At 45.9% G+C, this 20,910-nt stretch overlaps 1 protein-coding gene across 1 annotated transcript in view; it reads left to right on the plus strand.

The window, feature by feature from the left end:
- Positions 1-477: 477 nt before the first annotated feature.
- The window catches only part of TMEM120B (transmembrane protein 120B), a 43,899-nt gene continuing 23,466 nt past the window's right edge, over positions 478-20,910 (plus strand). The window contains exons 1-2 of the mRNA XM_081540105.1: positions 478-666; positions 19,593-19,711. Of these exons, the coding sequence (XP_081396231.1) occupies positions 598-666; positions 19,593-19,711 (188 nt within the window). The 5' untranslated portion in view covers positions 478-597. The remainder of the gene's footprint in view (positions 667-19,592; positions 19,712-20,910) is intronic.

Raw genomic sequence — 20,910 nt, forward strand, 5'->3', positions numbered from 1 at the left:
AGAGTCTTAGAGGGCAGGATCTAGGATGTATTAGTTGCAATAAATAATGACAATATGAGATGACAGGGCCCTCTCTGCGCTTCCCCGCCCTGCCCGGCGACCTTGCTGGATGGTCAATGTCAGTTCTAGCATTTCACGCCGTGGCTGGCTCCCTCCTCGCAAACTCCTTCCTCCCTCCGACCCCAGACACCCCAAATACACACAATCTAGGTAAAATAAACTCTACAAATGCGGTTTGCGGACAATTTCCCCATCCCATCTAGGCATGAGAGATCCCGTAAGGGCCGATGCATTCCTAAAGAGACACAGAAAGACCCAGCCAAGTCCCGCAAAGGTACAACAATGCCCACTGCGGGCGCCTGGCGCGCGGGGGCGGGACCGGGGAGGCGCGTGCGCAAGCGCAGGGGGCTGCCTCCCGGCGAGGGGGTGGGGCGGGCGCCGGGGCCGGAGCTGTGACGTCAGGTGCGCGCGTGGCTCGGGCTGCGCAGGAACAGCTGGTGCCTGGGAAGGCGGCCGGCAGGCGGGCACGCGTGGGGTGCGGGTGGCTTGCCGCGCCACGCTGCGGGAGCAGCCGCCGCCGCCTCGCACCACTGCACCATGTCCGGCGAGCTGGAGCGTTGCGAGCGCGAGTGGCACGAGCTGGAGGGAGAATTTCAGGAACTGCAGGTAGGACCGGGCCACCTGGTCCCGAAACTGCTACCTGAAGTGCCGGGTATTCCCTTTCCTGCTTTCCCCAGCCCCAGCCGTGGGAACCATCAAGGCCCAGAGGTTGCCCCGGGCCAGGCCCTGCGGCGGAGCGCGGGAGGGGGTGGTGGTGCTGGTGGTCTGCGTGGGCCAGCCCCCTCCCATCTCCCAGGACTTCAGTTTTTCATCCACTTGGGGCGCCGGGTGGAAGCCCCCCCACTTCCCCCCCTGCCCTCTCCGGCTCTTTGCCGCGCGCGCCTCCTTAGCTGCAGAAAGTTGATCTGTGACCTCTGAGGGGAAGTTCCAGGCATGTCCATGTTGGGGAGGCCGGAGGGACCAGGTATGTTCTGGGACTCAAAAGAGAAAGCCCAGCCACTACCTCCTCAGGGGTCTCCCCTAACCCCACCGCCGCCCACCAGGTTTTGGTGGCTCCACTCCCCCTTTGCTGTGGCGGGTCAGCCCTCTCCTCTGACGCTCCATTTTGGGAGATGTACTTGGGAGCCATTCACCTTGAACCCTCACGCTTTGCTTAGGGGTTACAGACCCCTGACCTCAGCCTTTGGGGCTCCTATGTCCCGCCTCTGACGTTGCTGCAGGCCGAGTTTGGCGTCGTGGATGACATCTCTCACTTCTGACAGCTGGGTTGCCTCCCAGTGATAGAGGCTGCTCCCAGCCCTCACCCTTTGGCCCAGAGCCTTATGCTGGGTGGGGTGAGGTCGGGTGTAAAAGAGGCCCCTTGAAAGAACAGCATTGGCATTGCCGCTGCAGGGTCCCTGGCAGGAGGAGTTGTTCCTGATAGGAGGTTCGAAGAGGCCTCAGCTGCCTATCCTGGTGACTTAGAGAGGTCTCTGGAAATCTTGGGGTTGGCTAAGAGAGATGCCTGGATCTTTTTTTGGGAGATGGGGCTGTTCCCTCCCCAGCAGAGGCCTCAGCTGCCTATCCTGGTGACTAGAGAGGTCTCTGGAAATCTTGGGGTTGGCTAAGAGAGACGCCTGGATCTTTTTTTGGGAGATGGGGCTGTTCCCTCCCCAGCTACAGGATTGTATTTTCTCCAGAGTTGGGCTCTGTTTGCCTGAAATCACATGGAACACCCCCAGCCCACTTCTGCCTAGTCTCAGCTGGGAGCAGTGACATTTTGCTTGTCCATGGAGCTCTTGTCTGCAGTTTGGTTAGTTTCTTACTGTGTCCAGAGTAGGGGAGGGAGGGAAGATGGGGAAGGGTGTCTGTGATGGGTTTTTTCCAGAGCCATCTACAGGAAAGATGGGTCCTAGGTCTGGAAGAATAGAGAAGGGGTGCTGGAGAGACCAAGCAAGAAGAGGGGTGCTGTTTTAGGTGTGAGCAGAGAGTAAGGTACCAGAACTGTTTCCCAGGGGACCCTTCTGGCTCTCCTGCCATGGAGAAGAGTCAGCTTCTTCTTTTTTTTTTCTCTCAGTATTTATCTTTATTTTGGCCGTGCCAGGTCTTAGTTGCGGCACTCAGCATCTTCAGTCTTCATTGCAGTATGTGGGGGATCTTTAGTTGTGGCTCGTGGGATCTAGTTCCCTGATCAGGAACTGAACCCGGGCCCCCTGCATTGGGAATGAGAAGTCTTAACCACTGGACCACCAGGGAAGTCCCAACTCAGCTGCTTCTTGCCGCTTTGTCCTGCTGGGCTCTTGGTTATGTCCAACTGTGGAGCCATGGAGGGTATTAGGGTCGAGCGTGAGAGAAGAGTTTTGCTGTGTGGAGCTTTTGTTGTTCATAATTCCTTTCCCTGACCCTGCTTTTGGCTAGAAGGAACAGTCTTAACTCTTCAGAGCTATACGATTAATGCAATTAACAGCAATTAGATAGCTAGTCTTGGCAGGCAGAGGTTGCAAAGGAGACGTTTGATTTGTTGTTATGTTCTTACTTGGCGTCTCTGGGGCTCAAGTGTGTGGGGGACAGAGAGGAATTGGAAATGGATCCTGGATTGTGTCCCCTGGTGCACAGCAAGGGTTGTAGAAGAACTGACTGGGTGGAAACCGTGATGTCCCTTGCTCAGGTCTTCAGCATTGGGGCAAGTGGAATGGACTAGGTCCAACTTCTTATCCCTCCCCCTACCCCCCATAATACACGTGAGAACTCTGAACTCCTGAGATGAACATCTCTGGAAATAGGCATGATGTAATAAGTAGAGTGTACGTTGTCATTATGTGTGTGTTGGATAAACTTTCAAATATGAGACATTTGTCGGAGAGCAAGGAGGTCACAACAGGTATACGGGGTGGGGGGTTGCTGGCTGGAACTAGGAAGGCTAATGATAGGAAGGGTCTTTTTTTCCCACCAGAAAATCCCAGTCTATCTTACTTCACCTATATCTGCTTCAGAATCTGGGATTTGTGGGTTTCATGTTCGTATCTCTCTGATTCTTTCTTGGGATGATGTATAATATCTCTGTGTTTTACCTCTCCTTCCCTTTTGCCAATGGAGGGAGGAAAGAAGAAATCTAATTTCAGGCCCAAGAGGATTTGAAAGATCTCTGGAATCCACCCCCCCAACCCCTAAAATGTCAAAATCTCTGGGACTTTCTAGAGGAAAGGATCTTTGTTCTTTTGTCTGTGGTTTACATCTGCCAGGGCCTCCCTGGACTCAGGGGCAAGGCTGAGTTGCTATGAGGACTTTGGTTTTGGCTGGTTGGGGTTTCGGGTGTGCTGGCTTATTGAGCATTAGTCTGAGACTGGCGCATGTTTGGCCCTGTGGCCTGTGGTGTGACCACAGAAGGTCACTTACAGACGTGGTAGCAGGTGATTTAATGAGCATTTCTTGTCTTGCCTCTCTGGAAACCTGACCTCATCCCTCTGCACCCAGGAAGGAGGTGGCCCAAAGAGGCCTTTCCCTTACCCTGACCTCGCAGAAATCCAGGGGCCTGGTAAGACATTATAGAGATTTTTGGCTTTTATTACCAATGAAACGGGCATTCTTTTGGCTGCTGTGTATAGAATAGACATGAGGGGGACAGGCTGGAAGCAGGAAAATCAGTATTATTTTATTAAAACCCTCTGAAATAGAGCCTGTTATACCCATCTTACAGTGAAAAATACACTCCAAAGTATAAGTACTAGAGTCAGGATTCAAATCCAGGCAGGTGAACATTAACATCTATACTCTTTTAAAAATTTTTTTATTTATTTAGGCCATGCCTTGCGTCACACAGGATCGTAGTTCCCACACTAGGTATTGAACTGGTGCCCCCTGCACTGGGAGTGTGGAGTCTTAACCACTGGACTGCCAGGGAAGTCCCCAGAGTATGTACTCTTAACCACTGCCCAAGGCAGGGCTGTGCCCTGGGTACTCTTGTTTCTCTCCCATCTTGCATTACTTTCTAGGCCTCTTTTCCCCTAGAAGTGGGTTGTGTGGAAAGAACTCTGGACAAGGGAGTCAGAATTCTTGGGTTCAGGACTGAATTCTGCTGCTGTCTAGCATCTGACCTTTAGCAAGCTGCCTCTCTGAACTTGAGTTTCTTTATCTACCAAACAAAGGCTGACAGTAATAGCAGCAACAGTAAGAACTAACTGTATGATACATGGATTATTCCATTTAATCTAAACTACAACCTGGCTTTATAGATGAGACTGAGGCTGAGAGATGTTAAGTAACTTGAAATTCGTGGAGCCGGAATTTGACCCCAGGTCCACTGTTTCCATCAGGTAATTTTTGGGTTGGGCTCCAAAAGTATCCTGAGAACCTTGGCTTTAGAAGGAAACTTTTGGACTTGTGGGGACTAATTTTATTTCTGTGGTGCTTTAACATGAAGCATTAGTAAGGATTCTTAGTTGTAAGTGGCAGAAATCCAGTTTAACCAGCTTTAAGCCAAAAAATCAAAACAGTTTATTGGCTTATGTATTGGGAAGTCCAGTGGCAAATGGCTTCAGGCAGGGCTGGATCCAGGTTCTCCAGTGATGTTTACGTGTGCACGTGTGTCTGTGTCCTCTCTGTCAGCTTCGTTCTCAATGGTCTCTCCCATGTTGTGGCAAAGATGAGCTTTGACAGCCCCAGGCTGACATCTACCAGCTTAGCAAACCTCAGAAACAAACATCTTTTCCCCTGTAATACTAGCTGGAGTCCCAGGGCTGACTCTCATCAGCTCTACCTGGGTCATGTGATTATCCCTTAACCAGGTCCTGTGGCACTGATTGGCTGGGTCTTTGTTAACATGTCTCCCTTGTTGCCCAGGACTGGGATGACTGCTGCTCAAACCACATGAAATAACGGTGGGAGAGGGGATTTCCTTCCCATGAACGAAAATCAAAGTAATGGTAGTAGAAAAACAAAAACAGAGAAGGATGCCAGACAACTATCTTATTAAGAGTAATATTGTCGGAGAAGGCAATCGCACCCCACTCCAGTACTCTTGCCTGGAAAATCCCATGGACGGAGGAGCCTGGTAGGCTACTGTCCATGGGGTCGCTAAGAGTCGGACACGACTGAGCGACTTCACTTTCAGTTTTCCCATTCATGCACTGGAGAGGGAAATGGCAACCCACTCCAGTATTTTTGCCTGGAGAATCCCAGGGATGGCGGAGCCTGGTGGGCTGCCGTCTATGGGGTCGCACTGTAGAAACAGTCTATATCTGTGTTTCACCAACTGTGTTAAGGCACCTCCAAGGAGCTGCAGCAAGCTCACAGGGACACTATGGTATAATTTAAATTTTCAAGAGAAAGACAATGACATCTGTCACGCACCCTTAAACTGCTAATGGGGTAGTTCACAGCTGCACATTAGATTATGCTACATTCTTTTTAATGATGTCATATCTTTGTGAAGTTGGGTTTTTGGTGCTGATTAAAATCAAGTACTATGTGAAAATCAATTTAGAACAAGAAATGAGGGTGACAGTGTCCAATCCATTCCTAAGGTTTGAGAATTTGTGCAGAGCCTGACAGGCATACACATCCATAAATAATTTTGGTTACTTCAAAATGAAATAAAAATACCTTTGTCAATTTCTGCATATTCTTTTTTTTTTTTGTCTCCAAGAGGCTACTGAATTGTTAGGACATAGATATTTTTCAATTATTTGGCTTCCTTAGTGGCTCAGAGGGTAAAGATTCTGCCTGCAGTGCGGGACACCCAGGTTCGATCCCTGGGTCGGGAAGGTCCCCTGGAGAAGGAATGGCAACCCACTCCAGTATTCTTGCCTGGAGAATCCCCATGGGCAGAGAAAGAAGCCTGGCAGGCTACAGTCCACGGGGTCGCAAAGAGTTGGACACGACTGAATGACTTCACTTTCACTTTTTCTTCCAATTATTTGGCCTAAGGACTCTGTGAAAAGTTTATTGAGACACTCCTTTGTTTTATATCCTCATTGTGGTGGTGGTGACACAGCTGTATATATTTGCCAAAATTCATTAAATTGTATACCTGAAAATTGGTGAATTTTCAGGTATGTAAATTATACCTATAAAGCTGGTTTTAAAATACCAGTACATGGCCTGTTACATATATCTCATGCCCTAGCTCTTTCACAACTGAGGAAACTAAGAAGTGGCAGATTCTAGACATGAAGTCAGTCTGAGTCTCAAGCCTAATCACTTAATTTTTATGTTACCTGCCTCCCAAATGCCTGCCATGCTTGCCTATACCTCCACTTACTGTTCCTATAACAGACATTACTAATTGATCCTGGCGCATGACTCAGAATCTTTCCCAGTATAGAACTGATACAGTTTAGGTGAAGTCAGCTTGTCATCTTTGTAGTGTTTCCACTGGCAGTGAGTCTTAGTTCAGTATATTCAGCATTCAGAAATCTTTGTTTGAAGTCAGTTCCTTAGAAACAGAACTATATAAATGCAATCTCTTGAAAACTTAGCACCAGCCCTAATGATCAGCCACCATGTTTTTGTGGTGGCCATGACTCTGTGGCAATCTGCTGGGTTGTCCACCAGCTTGCAGTGCTCCTGTCTTTGCAGGCTCCTTGCAGAGCCCTGTCTGAAATGGCACATGATTCCATTCTGGCAAAATTTTTTTTTTGGCCATGCCATATGGGAGCTTAGTTCCACGACCAGGTATTAAACCCATTCCCACTGTAGTGGCAGTACGGAGCCTTAACCACTGGACCACCAGGGAAGTCTCATTGCCATCAATCCTTGCAATAAATATTGACTCAGGTGTTGTGACTCAGTCAAGTTATGTTAAGAGGGCATCTCTAGATGTGTCATAGCCGTGCTGGGACCTGGAATCATTAACCTCATCTTCCCACTGGGGCAGAGTTTGTGGCCTCAGAGGACAGGAGAGGTGGCAGATCTCCAAATCCTTCAATGGAAACTCAACTGTTTGTGTCTCCTGTACTTGGTATAAAAGGAATGGCAATCAGATATGTGGGAAAGGAGCTATGGGCATCCCAGCTAACAGGGCCAATGTTAGTGTCTGTCTGTCTCTCTCTGTCTCTGATCTATCCTATATTTTTATAAGTAATACATAGCCACATAGTTAAAAAGTCAAATAGGAAATGTGTATAAGCATTCTGTAACAGCTAAAATCTGGAAACCTAACTGTCCATCAGGATGGATAATTCCACTGAACATCCATAGAGTGTGGTATGAAGATCAGAATGAATAAACTAGAACCATATGTATCAACACTGAGTGAAAAGTTGCTAAGCGGGTATATATAGTATGACATGTATAATAAAGTTTAAAGCGTTCAAAACAACACTTATGTTCTGCTTACTGATACGTGTCTATACAGTACAAATATAGACTTTTGCAAGGGAGTGATATGGGTCAGATTCAGTAGAATGGAGATTTGGGCAGGGCCCTAGCAAGAAGCAAATGACTCTTCCGGATGGATCTCACTGAAAAGAGTTTAAGGACAAGGCTATTTACAGAGGTGTGGTGGTTTAAAGGGGTTTCCCTGGTGGCTCAGATAGTAAAGAATCTGCCTGCAATGCGAGAGACCCAGGTTCAATCCCTGAGTCAGAAAGATCCCCTAGAAAAGGGAATGGCTTCCCATTCCAGTATTCTTGCCTGGAGAATTCCATGGACAGAGGAGCCTGGCAGGCTACAGTCCATGTTGTCGCAAAGAGTTGGACACAGCGAGGCCCCTGGAGTTGGGACCATCCTAATACTTAAGGGACAGAGGGAAGGGGCAGTCACCGGAGCTTGTTGCAGGGTAAGGAGAGCTGCAGGACTGGAGCTGTAGCATCAAAAGCCTAGTAAAGTGAGGAGGAGGCAGGGGAACCAATACCCCAGCCTGCTTCTCCTGCCCCCAGTCTTCTGTCCTGGCATCCCATTGGCTAAGTAGGAGGCAGGGCAACGGAGCCCAGGAGATGCAGTCCCTAGGGGTCAACCTCCCAGGGCACAGAGGAAGACAGGATTGATCTGGGGTGGGCTTGAGGGTGGAAATAACCAGCCTAGGGGTTCCTCTCGCTGGGGGCAGAGGATGGGAATGCTATGTAGAAAGAATATGTAGGGGCTTTCAACAATTTGTGCACTATAAGTTCTTAAACTGAGGGTGAGAAATGTGGGCATTAATGTTGTTTATTTTCTATTAATTTTAGGATTTTCTTTTTCAATATACCTGAAATATTTCATAATCAAATGAGCAGGAGACCAAAAAGTAACCTAACAGTGCCAAAAGGCTTATTCATAAAAACAGGCTCAATGGGACTTCCCTGATGGTCCAGTGGTTAAGACTCAGCGCTTCCACTGCAGAGGGCACAGGTTCAACATCTGGTTGGGGAACTAAGATCCCATGTGCCAAGAGGTGTGGCTAAAAAAACACACCAAAAAAAAGACTCAGTCATTTATGTGATTACGACCATGCAAATTTCATTTTCTGAAGAACTGAGCAGTCAGTGTACGATGCTTGTACTTTCTCTTGGGGATTTTTATTACATTTATACAGTCAGCATTTGATTGTTTCCTGGCAATATTTGCCTTGTAACTATCCTTCCCCCCCACCCCCACCCCAAAGCTCTATCTTTAGGTATTTTATCAAGTGGGTTTCTCTTTCCTTTGCTTGGTCTTGAGCTAGACAGCTGGGGGTTGGGACTTGCTCTGAGCAGCAGAACAGAGTCCTTTCTTTCCCAGCTGCTTGTCTGCTCGGGTGCCCCCAGCACTCTGGGTTATTTTTGGAGGTAGCAACTTGAAGTGGGAGTCAGTCATGTGTTTTATAAGCTGGTACTCCCTGCACTGTGTGCAGACACCTGACTCCCAGTTTTTGGTGAGTGTGCTCCTTTGCTTCAGTCCACTGCTGCCAAGTTTATTTTATTTTATTTACTTTATATTTCTTATTTATTTATTTATTTGGCTGCGCTGAATCTTACTTGCAGCATGCAGGGTCTTTCAGTTGTAGCATGTGGTATCTAATTCCCCGACCAGGGATTGAACCCTGGGCCCTTGCATTGGGAGTGCAGAGTCTTAGCTACTGGACCACCAGGAAAGTCCCACTGCTGCCAAGTTTAGAAATAAAAATAGTGGTTTGGTATTTTGACATTTTCTTTGAAAGCTGGCAAACATACATGTACCATATGACCCAGCAGTTTCATTCCTAGGTATCTAACCAAGAGAAGTTGAAATATATATCTACTACCAAGACTTGGGCACGAATGTGCATGGCAGCCTTATTCGTAATAATAGCCAAAGACTGGAAATAACCTAAATGTCCAACAACTGGTAGATGAATAAAGAAAATATGGTATAAATGTTGAGGTGCAATAAAAAAGTGGATACATGCTGCAACAGAAATACACCTCAAAAACACTATTCTATGGGCAAGAACCAGACATAGAACTGCATATTATATGATTCCATTGATATGAAATACCCAGAAAAGACAAACCTATAGGGTCAGAAGGTTAGTGGTTGCCAGGAGCTGGGAGGAAGGAAGAGTGGAGAGTGAGTGTGGATAAACACTAGAGACTTTATTGGGTGATGGAAAGTTCTGAAACTGGACGTGGTAATAGTTGCACAACTTGATAAATGTATAAAAATCACTTAATTGTACACTTAAAATGAGAATTTTATGACATGTAAGTTATACCCTAATAAAGTTGTTAAAAAATAATGGTTTGGGTTCTTGCTTTGGTAGAAAAACACCCAGTATGGTTGTTCAGAGATCTGCATTTTAAAGTGCCTGTTTAGTTACTGGCTTGATGAAGGATTTATTCATCAGGCTCCAAGTTTTTGGCACCTTTACGATGACAGTGCCCAGGGCAAGAGATTGGTAATGAGTCCAAGATTTTGGCTTCTCTTCTTACCTGGTATGGTTAACTTTTCCCAGAAGGGAGGCTCTGTTCTTTGGCATATTAATCTAGATTCTGACCCCTGCCTCATTTTTAAATTAGCTAATTAATTTGATTGTACTGGGTCTTAGTTGCGGCACGTGGGATATCGTCTTCCTTTCTGCATGCGGGATCTTTAGTTGTGGCATGCAGACTCTTAGTTGCAGCAAATGGGGTCTAGCTCCCTGCCTGGGGATCGAACCTGGACCCCCTGCATTGGGTGTGCAAAGTCTTAGTCACTGGGCCACCAGGGAAATCCCTGACACTTACCTCTTAAATGGAGACACTCAACCCAAATTGGCAAAGCCAAGCAGAATAAAATGGCATTTGTTCACTTATATTAATTAGGACCTCAAAAGTGTACCACCTTCAGATATAAGCTGATCCAGGAGCTTAAATGAAACCATCATGGCTCAGTTTACCCCTCCATGCTGTTTTCCTCTCAATTGGGTTCATTCCCAGGCAGCTAATGGCAGCCCCATTAGCTCTGGGCTCATATCCTGCTACCTTCAAAATGAGTGGCAAAAAAGTTTCTTTTTTTCCCCTTTTTTTCAACAGTTCTGATAAAAAGTCCCACAACTGCATGTGATTGGTTTTGAATGCTTGTCCCTGAATCAACCAACTGGGTCAGGAGGGTGATGTTCTGATTGGCCAGGCCTGGGTCATTTGCCGTGGAACTTGGGGCAAGGTCCACTCTGTTCCTAGCCAGATCTCATGGGCTCAGTGTCAGGGAGGGAGGATCTCCAAAGAAATTACAGGGAATTAACCAGAAAGGATATAGCTGCTGAGCTGACAAAAACAACAGAAGGCTTCCATCTGGCAACTAGTTGTGTTCAAGACCATAGGGGCTGGTTGGTTGAAAGGCAGGATTGGCTAGCCTCCATGTGCCTCACTCCTGGAAAAAGCATCTCAAAGCACAGGTCCAGTTAAAGGTCTTCTGGAGACATCCTCAGGGGTGGAGGGCAGGGTCTCTGAGTGAAGACAGGAATTGTGTTCCTCCCCCCTCCTGCCTCCTCCCAGAAACACCGCAAAGACAGTCCCATCAAGAGACAGCTGTCATGAAATGGTTCAGCCTCTCTGGAAAATGATATGGCAGTTCTTTAAAAAAAAAATTAAGCCGTGTGATCAATTACCATATGATCCAGAAATCCTGCTTCTGAATATATATATATATATACACACACACACACACACACACACACACATATATATATTGCAAAGAATTAAAAGCAGGGACTCGAACAAATATTTATACATCCATGTTCATAGTGACATTATTCACAATATCCAAAAGATGGAAGCAACCCAGGTGTGCATCGACAGATGGGTGGATAAAATGTGGTATATACATACCGTGGGATGTTGTTCAGCCTTAAAGAGGAAGGAACTTCTGATACGTTCTGCAGTGTGGATGGACCTTGAAGACGTTAAGCTATGTTTAAATGTCAGGCACAAAAATATAAATACTGTATGAGTCAACTTATATGAGGTACTTAGAGGAGTCAGATTCATAGAAGTAGAAAGTAGAGTGGTAGAGGACTTCCCTGGTGGCACAGTGGGTAAGAACCCGCTTGCCAGTGCAGGAGACATGGGTTTGATCTCTGTTCTGGGAAGATCCCACATGCCTCAGAGCAGGTAAGCCCTCGAGTTGTAACTACTGAGCCCATGAGCTGCAACTACTGAAGCCCACATGCCACCTGTGCTGCATAACAAGAGAGGCCACCACAATGAGAAGCCTGAGCACTGCAACAGAGAGTAGCCCCTGCTCGCCACAATCAGAGAAAGCCTGTTCCAAACAGTGAAGACCCAGCACAGCCAAAAATAAGTAAGGAAATTGAGTGGTGGTTGTCAGGGGCTGAGGGGAACAGGAAACTGAGTTACTGGGTGACGGGTTCAGAGTTTCAGTTGAGGTGATGAAAAAGTTCTGGAGATGGATGGCAAATAATGTGAACATATTTGATGTCACTGAGTTGTACACATTAAATGGTTAAGATGGTAAATTTTATGTGTATTTTATTGTAATTAGGAAAATTTTAATGATTAACATGGTAAGTTTTGTATATATTTTACCACAGTTGAAAAAAGACTGAGAGACAACTGTCTGGAAAAAGGATAGAATCCAAGAAATGAGTTGATAATCTTCCCTGCTGCTTGTCCGACTGGTACAAGGTGGAATCGGCAGAGGCTGGGTGTGGGTGAGGAATGCCCTGGGAGCGGAGAGCGCGTCACACTAAAGGCCTTGTCTCCACTTCACGTTGTCCTTGAGGCTGACAAATCCTGAGCCTGGAGCCAAGGACAGGGTGGACAGGTGGTGTGGTCTCCAGTATCCGATCTCCCCTAGGAAGTGGCTCTAGCCAATGGCAGAGAGAAAGACAGAGAACTGTTAGGAGTCAGGAATGACCATATGTGCCTGGGAACACAATTATGAGAAGGGCCGTGGGCTTCAGTCTGATGTTTTAATAGTGGGCAGAAAATACCACCAGTGGAGCATTATTGTTGTGTAGTCGCTAAGTCGTGTCTGACTCTTTGCAACTACGTGGGCTGCAGTACGCCAGGCTTCCCTGTCCTTCACTATCTCCCAGAGTTTGCTCAAACTCATATTCATTGAGTCGGTGATGCCGTCCAGCCATCTTATCCTCTGTCGCCCCCTTCTCCTCCTGCCTTCAGTCTTTCCCAGCATCAGGGTCTTTTCCAATGAGACAGCTCTTCACATCAGGTGGCCAAAGTATTGGATCTTCAGCATTAGGTGAAGTATGGAGCATTGCATGCGTGTGTGCTAAGTAGCTTCAGCCATGTCTGACTCTGTGTGACCCTATGGACTGTAGCCCGCCAGGCTCCTTTGTCCATGGGATTCTCCAGGCAAGAATACTGGAGTGGATTGCCATTTCCTTCTTCAGGGGATCTTCCCGACCCAGGGATCGAAGCTGCATCTCTTAGGTCTGCCTGCATTGGCAGACAGGTTCTCTTACCACTACACCACCTGGGAAGCCCATGGAGGCATTAGGAAACACCTGTAAGAAAGTCAGTGGGGATAGCACCGAGTGTTGGTGAAGGGTGGGCAGCTGTCACATGCTGTGGGTGGGAGCATAAATTGGCACAGCCACTCTGTGGGCACTTTGCCAAGATATGTTAAAAGTAAAAACAAGCCTGTACCCTATGACCCAGCAATTCCACTTCTCTTCCCCAGAGACACTTGTGTGTGTGCCCAAGGAGACAGTGCAAGTATATTAATCATTGTTGCATTGTTGGTTATTGTCAGAGACTGGAAACAACCTAAGTATCCAGTGATAGGACAATGGCTAAATAAACTGTTGTATGTTCATAGTATGAAGTACTGAACAGGACTAAAAATGAAGCACATCTATATATTCTTCTTCTTTCTAATTAATTAATTAATTTGGCTCTGCCAGTCTTAGTTGTGGCACGCGGGATCTTTGATCTTCGTTGCGGTGTGTGAACTCTTAGTTTTGGCATGTGGGATCTAGTTCCCTGACACCGGATCAAACCTGGGCCCCCTGTGTTGAGGGTGTGGAGTCTTAGCCACTGGACCATGAGGGAAGTCCCTATCTATGTATTCTTATGTGGGTAGATCTATAGGACATATTATTGAGTGAGAAAAGAAGGTTGTGAAATCGTATCTATATTCTGATACTGTTAATGTATCTAAAAAAAATCAAAAGTATGTGCTTTAGGGTATAAGCTATGCTGCTGTAGCAAAGAGATCCCCTAATAAAACGGTTTAAGTGAGATAGCTTCTTCCTTTCTCACATAGTAGTTCAGACGGGTGCTGAGTGTCCCAGTTACCCGTTGGCATAAAGCAACAGTAATTGCGTTTTGCTCATGGATTCTGGGAGTCAGGAATTTAGGCAGGGCATGGTGGGGATGGCTTGACTGTGTTCCATGAGGTCAGAGGCCCTAGCTGGGAAGATGCAAATGCTTGGGGCTGGAATTACCTGGAGGTTTCTTGACCCTCACATCTGCCTGAACTGAATGACAGGATTTATCTTAGTTGTGGCTGTTGATCAGACTGCCGTCATGTGGCTTCTCTTTGTGGTTAGGGTTTCCATGCAGCATGGTGGCCTCAGAGTCATGGAACTTTTTGTTCCAGAAGCTAGTGTTCCAGCAAATAAGGTGCAAACCCAATGGCCCTCTGCGAGTTTTTCTCAGAAATGGTATAGTGTCAGTTGTGCCGTTTTAAAAAATTGAGATAAAGTTGACATATTATATGTTTTAGGTGTATAATATAGGGATTCACAATTTTTAAAGGTTATACTTTACTTATGATAAAATGTTGGCCATATTCCCTGTGCTGTACAGTATATCCTTATAGCTTGTTTATTTTATGCATAGTAGTTTGTATCTCAATCCTCCTACCTCTGTATTGCCCCCTCCCTCTTTTCCCTCCCTGCTGGTAACCACTAGTTTGTTCTCTGTGAGTCTGTTTATTTTTTGTTATATTCACTAGTTTGTTGTATTTTTTATATTCCACATAAAAGTGATATCATATAGCATTTCTCTTTCTCTGTCTAACATATTACTAAACATAATGCCCTCCAAGTCCATCCATGGCAAAAATGTCATTCTTTTTTTTATGGCTGCATAGTATTCCTCTGTGTGTGTGTGTGTGTGTGTGTGTGTGTGTGTGTGTGTGTGTGTGTGTGTGTGTGTGTGTGTGTGTGTGTGTGTGTGTGTGTGTACACATACCACATGTTCTTTATCCATTCATCTGCTGATGGACATGTTGGTTATTTCTGTATCTTGGCTGTTATAAATAATGCTTCTATGAACATTGAAGTGCATGTATCTTTTTGAATTAGTGTTTTCATTTCCTTCAGATACAGACCCAGGAGTGGAAGTGCTGGATCATATGGCAGGTCTATTTTTAGTTTTTTTGAGGAACCTCCATACTGTTTCCACAGTGGCTGCACCAGTTTACATTCCCACCAACAGTGTGCAAAGGTTCCCTTTCCTCCACATCCTTGCCAGCATTTGTTATTTGAGGTCTTTTCAATGATAGCCATTCTGATAGATGTGAGGTGATATCTCCCTGTGGTTTTGATTTGCATTTCCTTGATGATTAGTGATGTTGAGCATCTTTTCATGTGCCTGTTGGCCATCTGTATGGCTTCTTTAGAAAAACGTCATTCAGATCTTCTGTCCATTTTTTAATTGGCCTGTTTGTTTTTGGGGGTACTTCTGACATATTTTATTGGTCAGACCAGCCACAAGCCTACTTGTATTTAAGGAGACTGAAAAGAGATACCACTTCTCTATGTGAGGAGTGCTAACGGACTGGTGATCATGTTTTAAAACAAGATCCAGGTTGGTTTGGCTGAGGAGGGCACTGTGGGCTTTGTCATTTGTACCACGTAGCTTCCATTTCTGGTTTCAAGGTAACTGGATCCATTGTTGCCGTATGCCAGCCAGAGAAAGAGTGGAGGGCAAGCCATTACTTAGAAAAATATGGTTCAGTTATTCTTGGCAGAAAATGTTGCCTTGACATGTGAAAACTGAATAGCTAGAAATGGCAGGTGTAGTGGTTAAAAAAAAAAAATGTGGTTCAGAACTTAACATCACTTCTGCTTGCAACCCATTGGCTAACACTTGGTTGTATTCCTACACTTAGCTGCAAAGGAGGCTGGGAAATGTCTGTAGCTGGACAGCTATGTGCTGGCTATGTCTTGGTGGCGTCCTGTTATTAAAAGGAAGCCAAGGAGGACTTCTCTGGGGGTCCAGTGGTTGACTCTCTGCTCCCAACGTAGGGGATATGGGTTTGACCCCTGAATGGGGAACTAAGATCCTACATGCCTCATGTGCCGCATGGTGTGGGGCTAAAAAACAAAAAACTGAGATGTAATAAATACTCAAAACTCATTATTGAAAAAAGGAAACCAAGGAGAATAAGTATTAGGGACAATTAGTTTTTGCAACAGTGAACATTTTTCGTATATATGTTAAGTGTATGTATATAGACACAGGTCTGTGTGGAACATAGAAATACATAGATACATAGAATACAGTCTAGAAGAAACTGGTAACAGTGGTTACTTCTGGAGAAGGGGGAGAAGACAGGATAGGGGTCTATTCAGTCAACTCTAGCTGTAGCGGTAGTGTTTTAATTTTTAACGAGGATAATGTCCTTATGTTTACTTGTGAAATTAAATATTAATTCAAACTGAAGAGGGCCTGGTGAGCATCTGTCTGTTGATGTTGCAGTCTGGGTCTTATCTCACTGTATGAGGGCCCCACACCAGAGAGTGCCCGGAGGTGGTGTGATGTTTTGCCTTCCGTTGCTGGGGACTCCAAATCCAAAGGCTTCACTTTCTCAAAGGCTATGTAGTTGGGGGTCTCTCTGTGCCCATCCTCCACGTCCGGTTCTGGAGAGTTGTCTTTCTTACATGCAGACACTGGTTGAACATTGAGGACTGTTTTGGCGCCGAAGCCTCTTTCTGTACAGATTATTCATTCATTACAGGTAGGAAGCTGGTCCCTGTACAGTGGAGAAGGCCAATGGCCACCATCTCTCCCAAGCAGTCAGAGTTAACATCACAGCCTCCACGTCCCTTCTCATGGGAGACACTGAGGACCCAGTGTCACTTGAGTGGCGAGTCTGTCCCAGATGCATATTCAAAATTCAATCACGAGGAAATATCAGACAAACCAAGGCAGCGGGACATTCTCCAAAACAACTGCACTGAACGCTTTAGAAACGCTGATATTCCCAAGACAGAAGTTGGGGAGCCAGTCTAGACTAAAGGAGACCAAAGAGATATGAACAACGATACAAGGCATAAGACGGAATTGGGTCCAGGGTCTGGGAGAAATTGCCATCCAGAGATAGTTTGCAGGACTTCCCTGGTGGGCCAGTGGTTAAGCATCCGCCTGCCAGTGCAGGGGATACGGTTTGATCCCTGGTGTGGGAAGATCCCACATGCCAAGGAACGTCTAAGCCCGATCCCACATGCCAAGGAGCGTCTAAGCCCGCGTGCCATAACTATTGAGCCTGTGCTCAAGAACCCAGGCTCCACAGCAAGAGAAGCCACCACAGTGAGAAACATGAGCACTGCAACTAGAGAGGAGCTCCTGCTTGTAGCAACTAGAGAAAGCCTTCATGCGGCAACCAAGACCCCGCACAGCCATAAATAAATAACAATAAAAATTAAAAAAAGAGTTTGCATCCAAACTTGAATTTGGATGGTATTTGAGGTCACAGTAGTGTATTGTATCAAAGTAACATTTTCTATATTTGATAGATGTATAAGAGAATGTCATGTCCTTAGGAAATATGCATTGAAGTATTTAGGAATAAAGAAGCCTATTGTCTACAAGTAACTCCCAAATGATTTAGAACAGAAATAGTCAGACTCTTGACAAAAAGGTCAAGTAGTGAGGATTCTAGGCTCTGCGGGCCATGTGGTCTCTGTCACAACTGCTCTTGCTCCGTTGTTGCGGAGCAAGAACGAATGAGTATAAATGAATGGGTATGGCTGTCCTCCAGTGAAATGGATATTTATTCATGGATTCCAGATTTTCAATTTCATATATGTTTTACATGTCACGAAATATTCTTCTTTTGATCTTTTGCAACGAGACAAAAATCATTTCTAGCTTACTGCCCGTACAAAATCAGGTGGCCAGATTTGGCCTGTGGGCTTACTGATGCCTGATACAGATAAAGAACACACACAACACACATAAACACACACACACACAAACACACACATGGGAAGAAGGCAAATATGTCATAATGCTAATAGTTGGTGAATTTGGGCAAAAGGTGTGGGGGAGTTCTTTGCGCTCTTATAATTCTTTCAGAAGTGTGAGATTATTTAAAAATTAAAAGCTAAATTTTAAAAAGTGAGACACGATTTTCCTCTCTGGGGGCTCAGGAAGGAGAGAATGAGGAAACTGTATAAATCCAGGGGACTGAGCCCTCTCAACTGGGGGCCAAAGGAGATATGCTCAGAGCATTCTTCCATGTTGCTCCTAAGTGTTATCTGTTCACTTCATTGACTTCATTTTTTTCTTATTTTCGGGCTGAACTTTCATATCTAGGAACCTGCTTGGCGGACGTGAGAGTTTAGGCTATGGGCCTCACTGCCCATCCCTTTTTCCTCTCTGTCTGCTAATACAGTTCTCTACCACCCAAGCAAACAGCCACTTTAAATATGGCCATTGGATTATTATTTTTAATTTTATGGTTCCCGTACCCTCATATTGTTTTCTCCAGTTTGTTGGTATTTGTCTTAGATTATCAGGACTCTGGAGGAAACTGGTTGTTTCCCTGCATAGGGCAGTACCCAGGGGGAGGTGTGCTGTGGTAGTAATGTCGAGAAGATACTGTGTTCCATTCTCCCTGCCTTGGGGAGCACTGTCTTGTATTTCCTCTGGCCTTATGGTCCCAAATGGTTATTTCCAGGAGTAAGATATTGAGTATATTGGAGTGGCTGTGCCTGGAATAGGATTGACTTAAAGGGAGGAGGTATGTCTTTTTCTTAATTGTCTAACAAGAATTGTCTTCATTGCCAAGATCAGAAACCCAACCCAAACTGGACTAACCAGAAGGGAATTTATTAATTCATATAACTAAGAGTGTTAGCGTTGCATTCAGACTTGGTTAGATTCAAATGCTGAAATGATGCTATAAGAATGCTGTCTCTTACCGTGCCCAATTCTGTGTTCCTATTTGGCTTCATTCTTCTTTTAAAAAAATTATTTGTTTATTTGGCTGCATCAGGTCTTAGTTGTGGCACATGGTATCTTCAATCTTTGTTGTGACATGGGGATCTTTGGTTGTGGCAGTTGCAGCATGTGGGATCTAGTTCCCTGACCAGGGATCGAACCCCGGCCCTCTGCATTGGGAGTGTGGAGTCTTAGCCACTGGACCCCCGGGGAAGTTCCCAGCTTCATTCTTAGGCAGGCTCTCCACACTCAATAGCCCCAAGTATGCCTTCTACCAGATTAACAAACCCCGGAGAAAGAGGGCATCTCTAAATCAATACTTGTAGGTGAAGTCCCAGAGCTGACTCCCATTGGCTCAGTTTGAGCCATGCATCCACCTATGAACCAGTCAGTTGCTGGGGGGATTGGAGAATACTGATTGGCCAGGCCTGGGTCATGTGACCATGCTTGGCATGGGCACTGTTAGCTCTACTCAAACCACCTGGACCAAGAATTGACAACAGGTGGCTGACCCCTCAAAGGCATATTTGGTTTCTGTTCCCATCAGGAAAGACAGAACCTGCACAGGAAAAAACAGCAGTTTCCTTATTACACTAGTGCTGCCTTCCCCAAATCCAGTCCCAATTTCATAAGTTAGATTTTTGATAGGTATACTTGTATCATTTTAACGGTCAAACTGGATTCTATAGTCACAAAGAGCTGTCTCTTTTTGGAAAAGACCTTGATGCTGGGAAAGATTGAAGGCAAAAGGAGAAGGGGGCAGCAGAGGATGACATGGTAGCATCACTGAATGAATTTGAGCAAACTCTGGGAGATAGTGAAGGACAGGGAAGCCTGGCATGTTGCAGTCCATGGGGTCGAAAAAAGTCAAGTCGGACACGACTTAGCGACTGAACAATAATATACCCCGACACAAGTAGACTGAAAAATAACCCCTTTATGTTCTCCTGCACACCCTGCCTGGGCTCTTCTATCCCTCAGGAAACTCACAGGATCTACAAGCAGAAGCTGGAGGAACTGAATGCACTCCAGACTTCATGTAGCAGCTCCATCAACAAGCAGAAGACGCGACTGAAAGACCTGAAACTCACACTCCAGAGGTAGGCGGGCTGCAACTCAGAGGCTCCCCTGGCTTTTAGGGACGGAATCTCAACTCAAAACTGGCTTGAGCCAAGAATGGAAATTTTAATGGAAAAAACCAGAACTGGCTTCAAGCATCACTGGATCCCGGGGGTCAAAGGGTGTTTTTAGGAATTTGGTTTTTTTCCTCTCAATTCTGCCTTCCTCTAGATTGGCTTCACTCTCTGGCTGAGATGGTCACTGCAGAATGAGAACTTATCTTTCAGCACAAGTGCTGGGTGTGAGTCTCATTGGCTAGAACTGGTCATGTGACCATCTGTGACCCAATCATTGAGACTCGGTTTATATAAGACTTGGGGGCTTCCCTGGTGACTCAGACAGTAAAGAATCTTCCTGCAGTTCAGGTGACCTGGGTTGGAAAAATCTCCTGGAGAAGGAAATGGCAACCCACTCCAGAATTCTTGCCTGGAGAATTCCATGGACAGAAGAGCCTGGCGGACTGCAGTCCATGGGGTTGCAAAGAGTCGGACACAACTGAGTGACTACACTTATATAAGACTTGGTCATATGCTCAGTTTGTGGACCTGGGGGATGAGACAGCTCTACTTGAACTGCTTGGGAGGGGGAAGAGGATGAGGCACAGTTCCCACAAGAAAGTCACGAGAAGTCCTATCGGGCAGGTAAATAGCAAGTATCCTTTTCTCAGGCAAAGGGAGTTCACCCCACCAGGTCTCTGTTGTAGGGGCTGAGAGGTCCGGCATGCCTGGTGGGGATATACTTGAGCTTACGACCTAGTTCATTTCCTAAGGCCAGGATCACCTGTTCACTTCCTAGTCCCATGTCTTTATGGTTTGGAAAGTGCTGTCATTCCCTGCAAGTGAAGAAATCCAGTGAATGCTGTCCAGTTTGTGATTCCTGGGTGATTCTTCCCTTCCCCAATGGAAAACTTGGGGGATGGTTACTGATTATACCCCTAACCTTGACTGACCATTTTGGACATGGAGGCCCATCAGTCATGGTGAAGAGTGTGGATGGTTCCATGTAATGACATCACCACTCTTGGAAAAACATATCTCACTGATGGTAAGACTCCAGTCTTTTATCTCTCTAGGGTTTTTCATTCCTGGCACTATTGATGCTTCTTCGTTCCTGGGGGCTGTTCTGTGCATTGTAGGATGTTGGGCAGCATCCCTGGCCTCTACTCAGGAGTAGAACTCTC

The sequence above is a fragment of the Giraffa tippelskirchi genome, chromosome 11 (genome assembly GCF_054371585.1).
Source record: "Giraffa tippelskirchi isolate mGirTip1 chromosome 11, T2T-mGirTip1v1.2.pri, whole genome shotgun sequence".
Taxonomy (NCBI): Eukaryota; Metazoa; Chordata; class Mammalia; order Artiodactyla; family Giraffidae; genus Giraffa; species Giraffa tippelskirchi.